This window comes from Macaca thibetana, chromosome 7, assembly GCF_024542745.1.
Source record: "Macaca thibetana thibetana isolate TM-01 chromosome 7, ASM2454274v1, whole genome shotgun sequence".
In the NCBI taxonomy this organism is placed as follows: Eukaryota; Metazoa; Chordata; class Mammalia; order Primates; family Cercopithecidae; genus Macaca; species Macaca thibetana.
The window spans coordinates 166,162,201-166,182,056 of record NC_065584.1 but is presented as its reverse complement, the minus strand read 5'-3'; the positions used below and the strand labels follow the sequence as shown (position 1 = coordinate 166,182,056).

The window sequence follows — 19,856 nt, the reverse complement described above, 5'->3', positions numbered from 1 at the left end:
TCTACTAAAAATACCAAATTAGTCTGACATGGTTGTGCATGCTTGTAATTCCAGCTATTCGGGAGGCTGAGGCAGAAGAATCGCTTGAATCCAGGAGGGGGATGTTGCAGTGAGCAGAGATCGTGCCATTGCACTCCACCCTGGGCAACAAGAGCGAAATTCCATCTCAAAAAAAAAAAAAAAAAAAAAAAAAAAACAGAACAAATCTCATGTACTGTATAATATATACAACTACTACATACCCACAAAAATTAAAAATTTAGTGAGTTTTTAAAAATACTAATACGTGGGTTCCAAATCAAGTAAGAAGCTCTGGGGTGGGCCCAAGCATCTGTATTTTTTAATGTCCCACCCTAGAAATTCTGATTGAATGGTCCAGAGTGCAGCCTGGGCCGTGGGCTTTTTCAGTATTCTTCAGGAGATTCTAACATGCAGCCAGAGTGAGACTTGCTGAGGAAAGCCTTCTCTGACCGCCCGTAAGGAACCACTGCTTCCTTCTCCACCTCCTAACACAGTGGGTCTCTGCCGTGGCTGCACATGGGAACCATCTAAAGAACACTGACAAAGCCCAATGCCTAGGCTGTACCCCAGACCATTCAATCAGAATTTCTGGGCTCAGACCAGGAATCAGTAATTGTTACAGTTCCCAGAGTGAATGCAATGCATAGCCAAGGCTGGAAGCACTGCCCTAAATCCCGCAGTATACTTGATGGAAAATGCCTGCCTTCTTGAAGAGGGTCAACCTGCATTGACTGAAACTGCATCTATTTAAAACACATTTACATCCCACATTCTACCTCTCAGTATACATATTTGTGAACCAGCCTAATAGTTTATCTGTATCCACAAGACTTGGAAACTCTATATCCCTTTATAATACCCTACACATCACAGGTACTCAATGAAGAATGAACAGATGAACAAATAAATGGAAGGACATACATTTACTTTGTCAGGAATTATCTAATCACATGGGTGTCACAACTAATGTGCCAGTTTCAAAGGCAAGGCAGAGATTTTGTAGTTTAAAAATCATTACAAAATAGTAGGTTACTGATCAGGTAGAGGTCCTGACCTCGAAAGCCAAAGGTAGAAACAAAAATAGGATGTTTTACAAAGATATAAATGTTTAATTCCAAGGTAAGGCCACAGCTCACAGCTGTCAGTTTTTTGTGTTTTAGTACATTTAAGAGGGAAAATGTGGTACTAAAAATTCAGTATAGTTCCAACAGCTTAATTACATAGACATAACTTTGAAAAGTAATGCATTGTCCTTGTAGACAATGAAGGATATAAGTAGAGGAAGCTGAGTTCTTCAGAATTTGTTTGTCAACAAAGGGCCATTGTTTGTCACTTTCCAATACTATTTATTCTCCAGAGCTGTTTTTTTCAGCCCTAGACTGTCACCACAAATTCAATAATCTTAATGTAATCTTTGTTTTAATATAGTGCTCAGAGAGTTCCACATCTGATTCAAAAATAGCTTGAGGCATGACCAAGTTTGTTAATTTCTTTTAAAGCTACATTGATGAGAGCGGGACCAGGGAAAACATGCACGTGCTTGGCGCGTTACTGCGTGTCAAGGCCCATGGCCTGCTCCATGGCTCGAGTGTCCTCTGCGGGCGGTTTGGGCAGATCCAACATGGTGGAAGAGGCATCCCTGGGATTCCCAGTAACCAACATCCAGTGGTTCCTTGGTTTTTCAACTCTGTGTGAATCCAGGTATGTGTGAGCTACAACCTCAGCCTCCTTTCCAAAATAGGTGCTGTAGCAAGAGAGAATCAATTGTGGTTTGAAACTGAATAACAACTCTCAATAAGCTGTTATTAATAATTTAATCTCAAAAGTACCTTAAGAAGTGGATTGCTGGATAAAGCCCTAGGGAATCTCTAAAATGGGATATGTTTGCAGGGAGGTTGCACCCTATTTGGGCAAGGATTAGGCCGGTGGGACCCCATTAGAACTAAAATCCTCTTGTAGGGGAAGAACTTGTATAAAAGAAGGGGCTCTAATATAATTTTTCACACCATCGAAGTTCTATGTGGCAGTATTTCATCAGCAAAGGACATTTTTTGTATGTGCAGCCATATACTGTCAATTGAGCTTCTTTGCTTATATTCACAGCCCCCAGCCCCAATCACAGCATTTTGTTGTGCCCTGAAATACAATACCTTAAGAAAAGATGCCGGTGGGCTGCCAGTCCCCGATTTGTGTGACAGTGATTGATGAGAATTTTAGCATTTGCCTTAACAGATAAAGAAAATGTGTTATTAGCATTCTAAATTTTTTTTTTTTTGCTTTTGCTTTTAGGGAAGCAAAAAATTTGAAATTACACTATACATTATTCAATTATATAAATTATATATATTCACAGGAAAAAATTACATATATTCACAGTCATGTGCCACTTCATGACATTTCAGTTAGCAAAGGACCACCTATGCGACCACATGTACGACCATAAGACCTTATTTTTACTGTACCTTTTCTGTGTTTAGATGCACAAATACTTACCATTGTGTTACAGTTACCTACAGTATTCAGTATAGTAACATGGGGCACAGGTTTGTAGCCTAGGAACACGAAGCTATCCCATGTAGCTTTGGTGTATAGTAGGCTATGCCATCTAGGTTTCTGTAAGTATATTTACGATGTGTAAATCAAAGAAAATTATTGAGGCGAGTCTCAATTATTTTAAGAGGTTTATTTGCCAAGGTCAAGGACACGCCCACCAAAAAGAACACAGAACAACAGGAAAACTTGGTGGTCCATGGTTTTTCCCAAAGAGGGTCTGGGGACCTCAATATTTAAAGTGAAAAGAGCAGGTACTGGGGGGAAGAGGAAGAAAGGAAAAAACAACAACAACAACAAAAAGAAGGGTAAATAAAAGAGGCAAGCAGTTGCGTTCTTTTGAGTTTTCTGTCAGTGTTCTCCAAATACACATTTTACATGTGAGAGGGGGGTAGAGGAATAGTTACTTATGCATTCCTCTTGGGCTCAGTGAATCTGCATTTTTACATAAGATGAAATAAACATGGGGCAGAGGGAGCATTCATACATGCCTTTGTCTCAGGTGAGCAGAAGGATGCCTTTTAATTCTGTCCTTTGTCCCATACTGTGAAGAGAAGCTATTGCTTTACATTGTAAATGGGTAACATTCCACATAACTGTTTTAAGGTAAACATCTGGGGACCCTCGAGGAATTTCCTAGTGGGCAAATTGTGAGGGATGTATGTAGCTTTAAAATATATATATGTATATATATTATATATATGTATATATATTATATATATGTATATATATTATATATGTGTGTGTGTGTGTGTGTGTGTGTATTTAGCTATCCTATTTAAGAGCAAAATGGGAGGCAGGTTTGTGTGACCCCATTCCCAGCTTGACTTTTGCTTTGACGTAGTGAGTTTAGGTCCCAAGATTGATTTTCCCTTCACAATGTCCACACAATGACAAAATCATTGTCAGGTGACCACGATTGCCTAATGATGCATTTTTCAGAACTTATTCCCATCGTTGAGTGACACAGGACTGTACATATATTTATACAGACACAGAAAAATGTAGATGCCAAACCATAATGGATGGATGAAATGCATTATTGTAGATATCTGTATGATGAAATCATCACTCAAAGTTATACTGGAGAAGACCTTTGCCACACAAGATATGGTCAATGGTGTTATTCAGTGGAAAAAAAGAAGTATCTTCATGATGTCCTATCTTGTAAAAAGAAATGATAAGCAATGGCTTTCTCTGGAAGTGGAACTACTGGTAATTTTCATATTATTTTTGTGCTTTCTTGACTTTTCATAAGTGAACATATGTTTATAATCAGGAAAAATATATACTATTTCAAAATCCTGACTCATGTAAGCTAAAAGCTGTGTAAGAAAGAAAAAGCAGCCCTGCCATACAGGGGTTGGCCTGGCACTCACAAGTAGGCCTTAGTGTTCTCCTGGAAACAGAATCAACTTCACAGAATGTCCACATCAGACAAGGCCACTCTGTGATCATGAGGGGTCAAAACAAAAACAAGAACACTCTATAATCATATCTGAACACACATAAAACACAAACATTGGCTAAGCCACTAAATACCAAATACCAGCCTCTCCCAGCTAATATGAGCGACTGACTGCTGCTTCTTTACTAATGACAGCTTTGTCCTCACTCTAGTCTGGCCCTCCCTAGAGATAAGATTTATTGCAATAAATAATCATAGAATTACCCCGACTTCCTTATAGCATCCAGTCCAGAGCGAAGCCTTACTTCTTGGGATTCTCTCTAACACCATCCAACCAAAGCCCAAATTCTATAAGCATCCTAACACCCTCTTACATGCTTCCCCAGGGTGTGTGTTCTCCCTCACTGCAATAAGTAATCCACCTAACCTGTTAAAACACAGTTGTTGCTGGTGGTCTTTCTAGCCAGAGATCCTTGACATGTGCAAAGTAGCTCAGACAGCTTTGGGTTTCCCATTTGCAGATGTGTAACCATGTCTCAGTGAGGCTTGGGGAAACTTTCCTCAAGTCATAAGGTGAATCAGTAATGGAGAAAAGAACTCCTGGTGCTTGGAACACTGACTGCTCCCTTAACCTCTAAAAAAACTGGCAGCAATAACAATATAACAACAGTCATGACAACAAGAAACACTTGTGGGTGCCTTCTATGAGCCAGGCACTTTTCGAATTAACACTCTAAATGTACTAACCATTTAGTCTTCACAAAACCTCAGAAGGTAGGTACTATTAACACCACAAATTTAGATAGGGAAACTGAAGCACTGACAGTTTAAATTGTGGAACTAGAAGGTAATTCTCAGAAGAGCAAAGCTTAGCAAAGGACAGCTAAAGAGAAAAATTTGTAAAGCCTGTTTCATTGTAGATAATATATATGTCCTCCATGCTTGGAGAAAGAACTTTGTGAAGTCAGGGTGCACTTGGCAGAGGTGAGGGACAGGCATGCTGCGTCAGGTGGACTCAGTGGCCTGCAACCATGGCCACTTCCTGGTCGGTAGCAAGCAAACCCTGGACATGCTTGCTACTAATTCCATACTCAACGCAGTGGCTGCCAACACATCTTCATTCTGTTTGTTGGATGCCTCATGAGCAGGAAAGCCTCTGGCCCTTGAAATAGGGAGGCCTACTCTGTGCCCACAAGACCCCCTGACCTTCTCATCAGGACCATGCTTCAGGTTCCAGTCCCATGGGCCCCAGCATCCGGAGAAAATGTCGCACAGTGACAATGAGAATGATGCTGTCCTGCAGGACCACTGCATTGATTGTGTGGCTACCCTGCTGTCTCCTTGGCTTCTCCAAACTCCATTTTTTTTTTTTTTTTTTTTTTTTTTTTTGAGACAAGGTCTCACTGTTGATCAGAGTGGAGTCCAGTGGCACAATCAGGGCTCACAGCAGCCTCAACCTCCCAGGTTCGGGTAATCCTCCCACCTCAGCCTCTCAAGTAGCTGGGACTACAGGCGCTCACCACTATACCTGGCTAATATTTATTCATTTATTCATTTGTTCATTTATTTTAAGACAGAGTCTCACTTTGTCACCCAGGCTAGAGTGCAATGGTGCAATCTTGGCTCACTGCAACCTCCGCTTCCTGGGTTCAAGAGATTCTCATGCCTCAGGCACCTGAGTAGCTTTGATTACAGGTGTGTGCCACCACATCTGACTAATTTTTATATTTTTTGTAGAGACAGGGGTTTCGCCATGTTGCCCAGGCTGGTCTTGAACTCCTGGCCTCAAGAGATCCGCCTGCCTTAGCCTCCCAAAGTGCTGGGATTGCAGGTGTGATCCACCACACCTGGCCTCAAACTCCTTAAAAATTAGGACTTACCAGAGGCCTTAGTGAAAACAGTGCAAAGGAAGCAGTGTCACAACCCTTACAGTCGCACATCAGTGGTTCTTAACCTGATATCAGGGGCAGGGTCTGAGCTTTTTAGCTCCTGAAGTGATTCTCATGTGCAGCCAGAGCTGAGAAACTCTAATGCACGATGCTGCCATGAGGTAAATTGGTGCCTTCCAAACTTGTGTAATAAATGGAAAAGAGAGAGAAAGTCATAAGGCATTTGAGCTGTAAGTCTGTGTGTTATGCATGGAAAATAAAAAAGACAGAAAAGAGAGAGAAAGTCATAAGGCATTTGAGGTATTTGAGCTATAAGTCTGTGTTTTATAGACAGGAGTAAATTGCATTCATTTCATAGCATAGGCACCCATGTCTTCCCGATGCTGCACTCACCGGGACGGGGAAGCCTTCATATTCCAGGCGTAACTGGGGGTCAGGGATGGCAGCCTGCCAGCAGTTCATATGGGAGACCTCATCTGTTAGGTACACTTCCTGGAGCCAAGACCTCTTAGACGATTTCAGGAGGGTCCTGTGGTCACTTGATAAATACAACTGAAAATGACAGCAAGCAGATGCTCTACATCAGAGCTCTGTTAAAAGCTGGGGAATAAAGAAGCAATTGACTGGCTGGACGGCAAGCACATTCAAAGCAATTCCCAAAAACTGTGTTCTTACTGATTGTATGAGAAAGCACAATTTTCCTCTACCTTAGGTATGCCATCTGGCATGCTGAGACCAAGACACACACATACACACACTCACATCTCCAACTACTTTTCCTTCCTCTGAATACCAAACTCAATCTTCCTCTCTCCTTCCTACTCCCTGTCCCCTGTAACCCTTCAGGATATAGGAACTGGATCAATGGGGTTTTTTGTTTTGTTTTGTTTTGTTTTTGTTTTGAGACAGGGTCTCATTCTGTTGCCCAGGTGGGAGCACAGCGGCAATCACGGTTCACTGCAGCCTCCAACTCCTGGGCTCAAGCAATCCTCCCACCTCAGCCTCCCGAGTAGCTGGGACTGCAGGTGCACATCGCCATGCCAAGCTAATTTTTTTTATTTTTTGTAGAGATAGGATCCCACTGTTTCCCGAGCTGGTCTTGAACTCTTGGTCTCAAGAAATCCTCCTACCTTGGCCTCCCAAAGTGCTCGGTTTATAGGTGTGAACGACCATGCCCAGCCATGGACTAATATTTTATTTAATATAAATGATGGTGCATTAAACTCATCACATGAAATGAATTATTCTTCAAATCAATATCCTCACAGTTGATATTCATTTGTGAGCCTCCAAGGTGACCCACACCCCTCTGGAATTGATGTCCATGCTGGAAATTTATGTTGGCTATCTGGCTGCCTGTAACCTTGCCAAGAAACTACCCCCATCCTGCTGAAAAGTCCAAAATCTTAGTTCTTTGCTAGTTCTTCACTGGTTAAGCCCCACCCTGAATGTGGCAGTAGTTTCTGCATATTTTGATGGGTTTCCAATAAGCACCTTTCCCATGCAAGGCTGTGCTGTAAGGCACTGTGGGCAAGGCAGAGGTGAGTTACTATCCTCATAGGTTCTCCACCTAGCAGAAGAGGTGATTGAGCACAGAAATGGGAAGCACCTGCATGTACCTTTCTGGTTAGGGAGGTCCAGCAGATTTGCAATGAGCTGGGGGAGGCAGAGGTAGGAGTATAGTACTTTCCTGGGGGATCAAAAGAGGCTCTGAGGAGGAAGCTGGAAAGCCAGAGCGGGTGAGCACAGAGAGGGTGAGGATGTATTACAGAGGGCCTCGGATGCCACAGCAAACAGCCAGAATTTCATTCAAAGGGCAATGGGGAGCCACTGCTGACTCCAGTGAGGATGGGCGGTGACCAGACCTGTGCTTGTAAAAGATCAACCTGAAAAATGAAAAATAATAATAATAAATTTTTTTTTTTTTTTTTTTTTTTTTTGAGACGGAGTCTCGCTCTGTCGCCCAGGCTGGAGTGCAGTGGCCAGATCTCAGCTCACTACAAGCTCCGCCTCCCGGGTTTACGCCATTCTCCTGCCTCAGCCTCCCGAGTAGCTGGGACTACAGGCGCCCGCCACCTCGCCCGGCTGGTTTTTTGTACTTTTTAGTAGAGACGGGGTTTCACCGGGTTAGCCAGGATGGTCTCGATCTCCTGACCTCGTGATCCGCCCGTCTTGGCCTCCCAAAGTGCTGGGATTACAGGCTTGAGCCACCGCGCCCGGCCAATAATAAATTTTAAAAATTTAAATTTAAATTTAAAAAAAAAAGGTCAACCTGGCAGCACCCTGTCTAGTATGGTCTGAAGTCAGGATAGACTAAAAGGGCAAAACAGTGGGACCTGGGCTGCTGAGGGGCTGCACTGGGCATAAGAAACAGGCCAAAGTGCAGTATGAAGGGAGAACAGTGCCTAGGAATGGAGGAAGAGACCTGGTAATCAGCTGGACGTGGGTGGGGAAGGGAGATGAGCCTAAAGTAGATTCGCCATTGGCCCTGGATGATGGTGCCTTTCAGAGCAACAAGAAAACCAGAACTTAAAAAGGCAAATAAGGTCAGGCACAGTGGCTCATGCCTGTAATCTCAGCATTTTGGGAGGCTGAGGCAGGAGGATCACTTGAGGTCAGGAGTTCAAGACAGTCTGGCCAACATGGTGAAACCCTGTCTCTACTAAAAATAGAAAACTTAGCCAGGTGTGGTAGCAGGCGCCTATAATCCCAGCTACGCAGGAAGCTGAGGCATGAGAATTGCTTGAACCCTGAAGGCAGATGCTGCAGTGAGCCGAGATTGCACCACTGCTCTCCAGCCTAGGCGACAGAGTGAGACTCCAACTTAAAAAAAAAAAAAAGGCAAATAATATCTGTCTCACATCACAAACTCCTTTGTTCACCTAAAGTAACACAATAATAAAATCAGGAGCTAACCCAGAAGGGCCACTCTTTCACCAATGCTTCTATGAATGCCCAGAAGGGCTTGCTAATTCAAAGACAAGAAACCAAAATTTGGGGTATAAGAATTGGAGAAGAGAGAAAATTGTCATCATTTGAAGATTAAATGACTGTCTACCTAGAAAACATAAAAGAATCAACTGAAGAAACTATAGAATTAATAAGAGTAAGTTATTTCATCAAAGGTGAATATAAAAATCAATAGCCTTCTTATATTTTTATAAGATAAATTATCCTTTATTCTATAAAATGTTCTATCCTTACTCTATCAAAAGGACCTCTCCACAATAGCATCTGAAAATACAAGGTACCAAGGAAAACCCCTTAACAAAATCGTTGTCAAATCCATGTAAAGGAAAACACAAAATCTTACTTGGGTGATAGAAAATCTTGCTGAGAGAATAAATGGAGAGACATCCCAGAAGAATAAATATGGCAAAGTTACTAAATATGTGAATTTACTTCATTTTACAATGCCAATCAAAATATAATACCAAGTAATATTTTCCCCACAGTGGCAGAGGGACTTGGAAAAAATAAACATTACATTTAACTGAGAAACTAATTCCTAACATAATTCAGACAAAGAAGTGTAATGAGAGGCAACTAGCCCTATGAGCTGTGAAGGTCACAGGGCTATGAGCCCTATCATAAAGCTCTAATAATTAAGACACTATAGTCCTAGAATAAAAATAGACAAGTGGGCTGGGTGCAGTGGCTCACGCCTGTAATCCCAGCACTTTGGGAGGTGGAGGCAGGAGGATCACTGGAACTCGAGTTCAAGACCATGGCCAATAATATCTGTTATTGCAGAGATGGCGAAACTCCGTCTCTAAAATAAATAAATAAATAAATAAATAAATAAATCATGTATTTTAAAAACTTAGCCAGGTATAATGGTGTGCACCTGTGGTCCCAGCTACTCGGGAGGCTGAGGCAGGAGAATTGCTTGAGCCTGGGAGGTGGAAGCTGCAGTGAACCATGTTCGTGACACTACTCCAGCCTAAGTGAGAGAGTGAGATCCTGTCTCAAAAAAAAAAAAAAAAAAAAGAAAGAAGTAGACAACTAGAGTTTAATGGATCCAAATAGAAAGCTCAGAAGGAGAGGGTAGTATATACAGTAATTTAATGTATGCTAAGGGAAATGTCATGCATCTGTAGAGAAAGGAATAATCATTCAAGAGATAATGGATATAATTGATCAGTAATCTGGGACAAAATGAGATATTCACATAAAACCCTTTATCAAAATAAATCCCAAGTTGATTAAATAATAAATGTAAGCAAAAGTCAAATTGCAAACATCTAGAAGCTAATTCAAGTTTTTATTTTTATCCGATCTCTAAAGCAGTCTTTAAAACTTAAAAGCAATGGAAGGAATTACAGAGAAAAACACTGATACATTTTACTCAAAAATATAATATTAGAACAACTATAACTTAAAAGCCAAGCAGCAAATGGAAATCTTAGCAACACATATGACAAAATTTAGTAATCAATGGTATATAAACCCAAATCAACACAAAGGCAAAAAACGAATGATTTGCAGGAGAGAGGAGAGGGAGGGAGAAAGAAAAAAGAAGCAAGAGAGAAAGGAAGAGATAAGGGAAAGAGAACAAACTTAAAATACAGGAGAAATTACAAGTAGTACAACCTTTACATATCATTTTTTCTTTTCATTTTGTTTGCTTTTCAAATTAGCAAAATTTTAAATTATGATATTTAATACAATCAGTGAAGCAGTAGATGATCATTCTTATTGTTGCTGAGAGTGCAAATTGGTACAGCCCATTACAAAAAGAACTCTTTATATGTATCAATACTTTTAAATGTGTTCATATTCTTTGACTTAGTAATTCTCTTCCCAAAAATCTATCCTAAATGTAGAATTCCTAACTTGAAGTTTGAGAGGGGAAGCTTTAAGCATTTATACACAAATGCACACTGGAATTTTACATATAAGACAGAAATATTGGACCAAACCCAACTGCCCAAAAGTAGAAGAAAGGCTAGGTAAATAATGATACTGCCACACAATTATATATTATGCTCTCATTAAATGCATTTGTCATTTTAAAAAGCTTTAAAAATGCTATTTCAGAAAGAATAACCTATCTGTATATTTATCTAAGTTTTAACAAAATACATAGGAAAGTAAAAATAAGCCAAAATGTTAATGGTGCTAATCTCTGGTTAATAAATGGTAATTTACTCCCTTTTTTCAATAAGTCAATACTTATCAGGCTGCAACTTACCATCTGTGGGGTGTCAAAGCTTAATTGGTAGCATTGTTTCTTCTTCTTCTTCTTCCTCCTCCTCCTCCTCCTCCTACTCTTCTTCTTCTTCTTCTTCTTCTTCTTCTTCTTTTTGACACAGGGTCTCTTCTTCTTCTTCTTCTTCTTCTTCTTCTTCTTCTTCTTCTTCTTCTTCTTCTTCTTCTTCTTCTTCTTCTTCTTCTTCTTCTTCTTCTTCCTCTTCTTCTTCTTCTTCCTCTTTTCCTCTTCCTCTTTCTTCCTCTTTCTCCTCCTCCTCTTCCTCCTTATCTTCCTCCTCCTCCTCCTCCTTCTTCTTCTTGTTTTGACACAGGGTCTCTTTTTGTCACCCAGGCTGGGGTACAGTGGTGCAAACTCTACAGTTTCTACCTTCTGGCTTAAGCAATCCCCCCACCTCAGCCTCATGAGTGTCTGGGACTACAGGAGCTCACCACCATACCTGGCCAATGTTTTTAAAATTTTTTGTTGAGATGAGGTCTCGCTATGTTGCCAAGGCTGGTCTACAATTCCTGGCCTCGAATGATCCTCTTGCCTTGGTCTCCCAAAGTGCTGAGATTACAGGCATGAGCCACTGCACCCAGCAGGCAGCATTGTGTTTTCTTAGTGGTATCAAAAATAATAATATTAATAACGCTACATTATATAGTAAATGAATTTTTAATTCAATAAAAAATGTGATATAGTACTAGCTCTGCTACTTGCTAACTGAGTGACTTGAGTCAGAAATCACTTAACCTCTTAGTGCCTCAGTGTTTCCACCAGTAAATTAAAGGTAAAATAGTCCCTACCTCAAAGGCATGTTTGGAGGATTAGGAAAGTTAAAATATGTGAAGCATTTACAACACTGCCTGGCATGTAGTAAGGTAGACTAATACTCACCATCTTATAGATGAGAAACAGGCTCAAAAGGCATTAAATAACTTACCCCAATTCCCATCCCATAGGTACACATCTGAAGTTCAAACCCAAATCTCTCTGGTTCTATTATACTTCCTAATCCTCAAGGCTCCCTGATTTATGCAAATTTAAGCAACTCAAATTGTCCTTACTCCCATACTAGGCAAAAGTCTGATCATCAAAAGTTTAAATAAAAAAGTTGGCAGATAATATGCCTTGCTAGCATTGGCAACATTTGACAGGTATCAGATGGCTATTAATGAATTCAATCATTTAATTTACAGGTGGAAGTGATATAAACTTTTGCTTTTTGCCAGCTGCATTGTGAAATGGCTTTCCCCCCTTACACGTTAGCTTTTAAGGGTATAGTTTTTGTAATTTGGGAAGTTAAAAGGAAAGACTGGCTTGGCCCGAAACTGCCTGTGAAAAGCTGCAAGCTGAAACCGTAGTGAAGTCAGGGATGGAGCCCATGTCTCTAGAGTTCTCTGTCCACTTGAGTAGATAGTTATGGTCCCATTTTGGTGCAACAGAAAGGACTGATCCAAAGTAGATATGCAAAGTGATAACTCACCATTTTGTTGTCAAATCCTCCTGTTATCCCCAGGCAAAAGTCCTGCCCATATCTAAGGACTTGACCAGTGGCATCTCCGTGTACACTGTCCACGGACAATAAGTATAATGTAAATGTAAACTCTCTGTATTAGAATCATTCTATGACTCTATGTTTATGCATGCAATTTTGTTTATAATCAGTTTTTTCGATAATTTATATTCACATACTGTAACTGAATTAAATAATTAAATAAAAGGTGTTTTCTTTTGGTCTCAAAATCCAGCTAGCACCCTACTCCCTACCCTGCACCATAGCTAGAACACAAAGCATCCCCACTTTGTGAGCCTCTGGTTAGAGTAAACTAAGCACGTCTTGCTAATGTATACTAAGGAATTCTGGTCAAGTGCTTTGACATCTTCAGAGAGAACCAAGGTAACACACTTGTAGACATTTAATACAGTTTCCTCTTAATCCTTCAGGAAACAGAGGTTGTGATCCATTTTTAGTTGTCTTAACATATGTATTCAAAAGAAATCTAAATTAGAACTTGAAGAACTGTCTATATATTCTTTTTTTCCCCCAGGCTGGTGTTTGGTGGTACAATCTTGGCTCACTGCAACCTCCACCTCCCAGGTTCAAGTGATTATTATGCTTCACTGACACAAGTAGCTAGAATTACAGGAGCCTGCCACCATGCCCAGCTCATTTTTGTATTTTTCGTAGAGATGGGGTTTCGACATGTTGGCCAGTCTGGTCTCGAACTCTTGACCTCAGGTGATCTGCCCACCTTGACTTCCCAAAGTGTTGGGATTATAGGCAGGAGCCACTGCACCTGGTCCGGGTCTATATATTCTTGCAATGCTTACATTGCTGTTATATGAATTAGTAATAGTTTTTCATTGTGATCATATATCTATTTCTTCCCTAAGGATTTAATTGTTCATTTTCAAAATCTCTGCAAGTACATTTTTAATGGACAGTTAACTTTAAAAGAGCAAATCCCATCTAGTGCCACCTTGTATTAAACTATACATTTTTATTGTAAAAAATAACGTAGCCATATTAAGAACAATGAAAACACTCAAATGAGCTCAAAGAGTTCCAAAACGTTGTAGGGAAAAGCCACTTTGCTTCCAGGCAGAATATGAATTTAATTCCCTGGATCCAATACTCATGATTTAAGCATTTTGAATTGAACACAATTATCCTGCTGTCTAAGATAAAAAGGGATTGTAAAGTTCCCTTAACAATAACTCTCAAAGTAAGCAAAGCAAGATGAAAATCACGGAAAATGTTCACAAAACCTTTCCCTCCACTCAGCGGCTCCAATACCTAGGAATCTTTAAGCTGCAAGTGAAACATATTTATGATGAAAATGAAATGCAAATTAAAGTCTCTTTACCTCAAAATGATAAAAGTGTTTCTGCCAATTGGGGTCTTGGCTTGAACTGCGCTCAGGCCACAGGGTACCTCTAATTCATCTCTCAGATGGGACTGAATTTCATCTGGAGTCATACACAGGCTCAGGTCCCCACCCAGAAACACATCAGCTTCTGTGTCAGGATCATCAGGATTCACAAGCATCACCTTGTCACCGTAATGAACATAACCATCTTCAGTCATGGAAAGTTGCATCTACAATTTTAATAGTAGTTTATTACATAAACCATGCAATTCCTCAACAGTCACGGCCAAGGCAATTTTCTTCCTTCTCAGACTAGTACCCATTTCATTCAGGATTTCACTTGAACCTTAGTTCCTTCTTCCTTTCCCTTTGCCTTTGCCAAGGCAAAGCTCCCAGTAATCCCAAATGAAGCCAAATGAAGCTGGTGAAAATCACATGGATTTCCTCATTATTCTAGAAATTCAACATTCATTGAAAAAGTTGTCGATTACCAACTAAAGGGCATTTTACTTATTTATATATTAACTCATTTATTTCTTTATTTGTAAAATGCAGGTAAACATGATTTAGGGCAGACTTCCTTTATGTTTCTAAGATCTTAGAAGAATTTAAACATTGCAAAATTTGTTTTTAAAAACTGTTATTTTCCAAATGGTAACTCGGTTATGAAATTTTTTTCTTTACATATACTCACACAGAATTTGAAAACAATTGTTTGAATTTAAAGTTACCGGTCTCAAAAGATTCTGTTTTAGTCTTCTACGTCTCTGTATGAGAAGTTTCCCCTTGTCTCTCTTCTCTAAGAAGTCTTTCATAAGCTCCTAGTTAAAGAGAAAATCAACAACAGTAGCCCTGAATAATACAGATGTTAGTATTAACAACTTTTAGGTCAGAAGCTCTTCCAAGTTGAAAACTCAAAATTTGAGGACAAAAAAAAGGAATGTGAGCATAATGGGAATGATGGAACATTTTTAGCATTACTTTAATATTTTTACTACATTATAGAATGTTTAGAAAAATGAGAAAGGCAAAACAAAGAAAAAGAAACATCACCAGTAATTACTCCAGCCAGATACCATCTTGAGTGACATTTGGAGGCCATGTCTTCCCTGCTGAGGTTTCCCTCGACTGTATGATGACTGACACTAGAAAGTCCACCCCTCCCCAACCTGACCCATACACGAATGGCTCAGAGCCTTGTTAAGACCACCTTGGGGGAATATAAGGCAGAGAGTACAATGTCAGTAAAAGGAACACTCAGGGTCATTCAAGAGGGCAAGTGTGGCAGGGTTGGAGTGGGGAGGGATATTATTTCTGCCTAGAGCCTGTGTTCTCACCTGGCCCACAGCCTGAGGCTGTCAGACTGTAAGGAATACGGGGGACTTAGTGGGACTCTAGGCTAAGCGGGAGACACAGGCCAGGGGCTTAAGAGTCAAGGTGCCCGACTTTGGGAGGCCAAGGGACCCGCAGAAAGAAAAGTCAGGGTGCTCGGAGTAGAGGTCAGTGAGACCTGGATTTGTTGGGCAGGTAGGATTCCTAGGGAGTTTAGAGATTGGGTGAGGGGGAGGGGCGGAGGGGCGGGGATTTTAGAGGTATTCACTGTATGCTGGGTGAGAGAGGAGGCTTGAGGCGCTCAAAGCAGGGGACTGAACTTAGAGGAGGGTCTGGGAGTTCCTGAGCTGCGGGTCCGCGCCCGGCCACACCCTGCGTACCTCCTCCAGGTAGACGTCCTCGTTCCAGTTGCCTATCCGGACTCCCGGACCATACAAGTTCTGCGCCATCGCGCCTTGCCTTTCAGCAAGTGGGCCTCCCTCCGCCACCAGGTGTTAGCGTGGCCCGTCGCCATGACGACCCGGTCCGAGGCGATTGGTCAAGGTCCGGGACCCTACTGACCAATAAGTGACAGCGCGCAGCCTCGCCCCGGGGCGGGAGAGGGGGCGTCTGGGTCAGCGGCTGTCTGTGGCCCTCCAGCCCGCCCCACCTTCCACCTCTTAGATTTCCTTAACTGCAGGGCAGGCAAGAGGGAAAACCCTGGCTGACAAAGTGCTTGGAGAGAGAAATTTAAAACTTTCTTTCTTTTTATTAGAATCTAACCGAAAAGTGCTATCCAGTACCCCTTGCTTGTCGAGGCAGCAAACAAGAGCTTTTAAATGGAAACACAGCTTGCTTGCAGCCTATTGTTTGTAATCAGCAGCAGCAGCAGCAGCAACAGCAATTTCGCCCTAATAATACCTGTTCAATGTAGACTTTTGGAAACCAAAATCGCATAGAAAGAAGAAGGGAGAATTAAAAATTTCAAGGCCTTAAAAGTAAGGCCCTGTTAGTATATTTCTGTTGATAGGTTTCTGAGGTTGTCCATATTTTTGCGGACTTGACAGCATTCTCCCTCCCTCCCTCCCTGGGTCTCAAAGTGAAAGGACGAGCCTGTGATTTGCATGAACTCTTAAGAAAAACCAGACTCTGCTGTAGCCAGCATTATTAAAACAAAATATTATTTTATGGGGAGGGGAGGGATACTAGTTACCGTAGGACTACCGGAGGCTTGATGCTGATTGAATGCATTCAGTAATTTACCTGTATTTAGGGTCTAGTAAGACATGACTGAAATGGAAGACTTCGCTCCCTTCAGCAAACCCAGTCTAAAAAAAAAAAAAGATAATTCATGAAAACTAATTACTTCAGGAAAACTGTGAAAAGTGCAATTAAAGATGTGCTGATGGGCTGGCGTGGTGGTTCAAGCCTATAATCCAGCACTTTGGGAAGCCGAGGCAGGAGAATCACTGGAGCCCAGGAGTTCTAGACCAGCCGGGGCAACATAGTGAGACTCCATCTCCAATAAATATATATATACTGATGAAGGGCCATGGAGTTGAAGTATCCTTTCTGCCTTGAGGAACTGTGAGAATGGGAATTGGATGGCCTTTGAGTGGTGGGAGAGGGGCTGCTTTGGAGCTGAACTGGGAAGGATTTGAACTGGCAGGCTGAAGTGTAGAATAAAAATAGGTGCATTCCCCATATTGGTGAATCCACTAGCTTTGTCAATACATCACCACATTCGAGAATACTTCTGAAGGACACATAGGACAAAGCAGTTAGATCAGATAGTATACCACTAACTGCATTTGATAAATTCAGAAATAGACTCAAAGAAGCTAGCAGTCTAAATTCAAACTGCTAAAAGTTGCTCGAAGAAAGGACTCAATCCAAACTTTCTGACTCCACAGTCATGTTTGTTTGTTTTTCCTTTTAAGTATTTTCATATTCCCCATAAAATCCAGAATAAAACAAGGCCGCTCTAGACTCTACATTTTTTAACAAGGTTCTAATGATTGGGTCATTCAGTAAGTCCTTACAGTGATACAGCTTTGCTCCCACCTACTTCCTTAATGCTATTTTTGACAAGTATATTACATTTCTATACATAATAGACCCAACAATACAATTATACATAGTGTTTTATACAATTGCTTTAAATCACTTAGGAGAAGAAATATCTTTATTGGTGCTCTTTGGTATTTTTCTGTGAATACAAATTACTGCTTGGTGTTGTTTTCAACCTGAATAACTTCCTTTGATATTTCTTATAAATCAGGTCTGCTAGCAATACATTCTCTTGGTTTTTGCTTACCTTAATTTTTGTAAGATGCTTTTTCTAGATATATGATTCTTGGTTGATAGTGTTTCTTTCTTTCTTTCAATATTTTAAATATGCCATCCTACTACCTCTGGAATCCATTATTTCTTTTTCTTCCAAGACAGAGTCTCACTCTATAAACCAGGCTGGAGTGCAGTGGCACAATCTCGGCTCACTGCAACATCTGCCTCCCGGGTTCAAGTGATTCTCATGCCTCAGCCTCCCGAGTAGCTGGGACTACAGGCATGTGACACCATGCTCAGGTAATTTTTGTATTTTTAGTAGAGATGGAGTTTTACCAGGTTGGTCATGCTGGTCTTGAACTCCTGACCTCAAGCGATTGGCCCTCCTCAGCCTTCCAAAGTGCTGGGATTACAGGCATGAGGCACCGTGCCCAACCATGGCCTCCATTATTTCTGATGAGAAATCAGCTATTAATCTTATTTTGCTTCCCTTACACATACTCTTGCTGCTTTCAATTTTTTTTTTGCCTTTGTCTTTTAACATTTTAACTAGATATATTTGGATATTGATCTCTTTTCTTTTATCCTGCTTGAGCTGCCTGAATATGTAAATTAATGCTCTTTTCATCAAATTTGGAGAATTTTCAGACCTTATTGTTTGGAATATTTTTTCTGATCCTTTGTCTCTCTGATGTCTTTATGAAACTCCCATCACGTGTATACTAATGCACTTACTGATACTCTACACTCCTCCGAGATGCTATTTGTTTTTCTTCATTTTTTCTCTCTGTTCTTCAGATGGCATAATTTCTATTGATTTATCTTCAAGTTTGTAAATTTTTGTTTTGCCGGCTCAAACTTACTGCTGTATTCCGCTAGTGAATTTTTTATTTTGGTTATGGTACTTTTCAACTACAGAATTTATACTTGGTTATATTTTATAATTTCTCTCTATTGATATTTTATGCTTCATAATGAAACACTATCATCATATCTTCCTTTAATTATTTAATCATGGTATTCCTTAGTTTTTTTAAACATATTTATAATGGCTGCTTTGAAGTCTTTGTCTGCTAAGTCCAACATTTGGGCTCTGTCAAAGGCAGTTTATGTGGGTCACATTTTTCTGTTTCTTTGCAGGTCTCATAATTTTTTTTGTTGAAAACTAGACATTTTAGATACAGGCATACATCATTTGATTGCAATTCACTTTACTGCACTTTGCAGATACTGATTTTTTTTTTTACAAATTGAAGGTTTTTGGCAAGCCGTATCAAGCAAGTCTGTTGGAGCCATTTTTCCAACAGCATGTGCTCGCTTCGTGTCTCTGTGTCACATTCTGGTAATGCTCAAGATCTTTCAAACATTTTATTATATCTATAATGGTGATCTGGGATCAGTGATCTTTGATGTTGCCATTGTAGTTGTTTGGGGTACCATGAACCATGGCCATATAAGATAGCAAATCTAATTAATAAATGTTATGTGTGCTGACTGCTCCACCTACCAGCCATGTCCCCATCTCTCTCCCTCTCCTCAGGCCTTCCCAGTCCCTGAGACACAACAATACATAAATTAGGACAATTAATAACCCTACAATGGCCACTAAGTGTTCAAGTGAAAGGAAGAGCCAAATGTCTGTCTTCTTTTTTTTTTTTTTTTTTTTTTTTTGAGATGGAGTCTCACTCTGTCGTCCAGGCTGGAGTGCGGTGGCACGATCTTGGCTCACTGCAACCTCTGCCTCCCAGGGTCAAGCGATTCTCCTGCCTGAGCCTCCCAAGTAGCTGGGACTACAGGCATAGGCCACCACATTCAGCTAATTTTTGTATTTTTAGTAGAGACGGGGTTTCACCTTGTTAGCCAGGATGGTCTCGCTCTCCTGACCTCATGATCCACCTGCCTCAGTCTCCCAAAGTGCTAGGATTACAGGCGTGAACCATGTCTGTCTCTTAAATTAAAAGCTTGATATGATTAAACTGAGTAAGGAAAACATGTCGAAAGCCAAGATAGGCTGAAAGCTGGGCTTCTTGCATAAAGCAGTTAGCTAAGTTGTGAATGCAAAGGAGAAGTTCTTGAAGGAAATTAAAAGTGCTACTCTGGTGAACACACAAATGATAAGAAAGTAAAACAGCCGGTTGCTGATATAAAAAAGTTTTAGTGGTCTAGATAAAAGGTCAGACCAGCCACCACATTCCCTTGAACCAAAGCCTAATCCAGAACAAGGCTCTAATGCTTTTCAAGTCTATAAAGACTGAGAGAAGTGAAGAAGCTACAGCAGAAAAGTTTGAAGCTAGCCAATGTTGGTTCAAGGAAAGAAGGTTTAA

General features: G+C 40.7%; 2 protein-coding genes across 3 annotated transcripts in view; one reads left to right on the top strand and one right to left on the bottom strand.

Moving 5' to 3' along the window:
- Nucleotides 1-929: 929 nt before the first annotated feature.
- CFAP161 (cilia and flagella associated protein 161) lies at nucleotides 930-15,799 on the bottom strand. 2 transcript variants are annotated; one of them, XM_050798570.1, is made up of 7 exons: nucleotides 15,648-15,799; nucleotides 14,667-14,756; nucleotides 13,933-14,165; nucleotides 12,549-12,633; nucleotides 6,262-6,420; nucleotides 2,172-2,245; nucleotides 930-1,765 (listed from the first exon to the last, which is right to left on the bottom strand). In XM_050798570.1, the coding sequence occupies exons 1-7, from the start codon at nucleotides 15,714-15,716 to the stop codon at nucleotides 1,570-1,572; spliced, it is 906 nt and encodes a 301-aa protein (XP_050654527.1). In that variant the 5' UTR covers nucleotides 15,717-15,799; the 3' UTR covers nucleotides 930-1,569. The 2 variants fall into 2 exon arrangements, with proteins under 2 accessions (XP_050654527.1, XP_050654528.1); XM_050798571.1 differs by having other exon boundaries at nucleotides 13,933-14,117; nucleotides 15,648-15,786.
- The window catches only part of LOC126959323 (uncharacterized), a 16,604-nt gene continuing 12,527 nt past the window's right edge, over nucleotides 15,780-19,856 (top strand). The window contains 1 exon segment of the mRNA XM_050798199.1: nucleotides 15,780-15,810. Coding sequence (XP_050654156.1) covers nucleotides 15,780-15,810 — 31 coding nt within the window.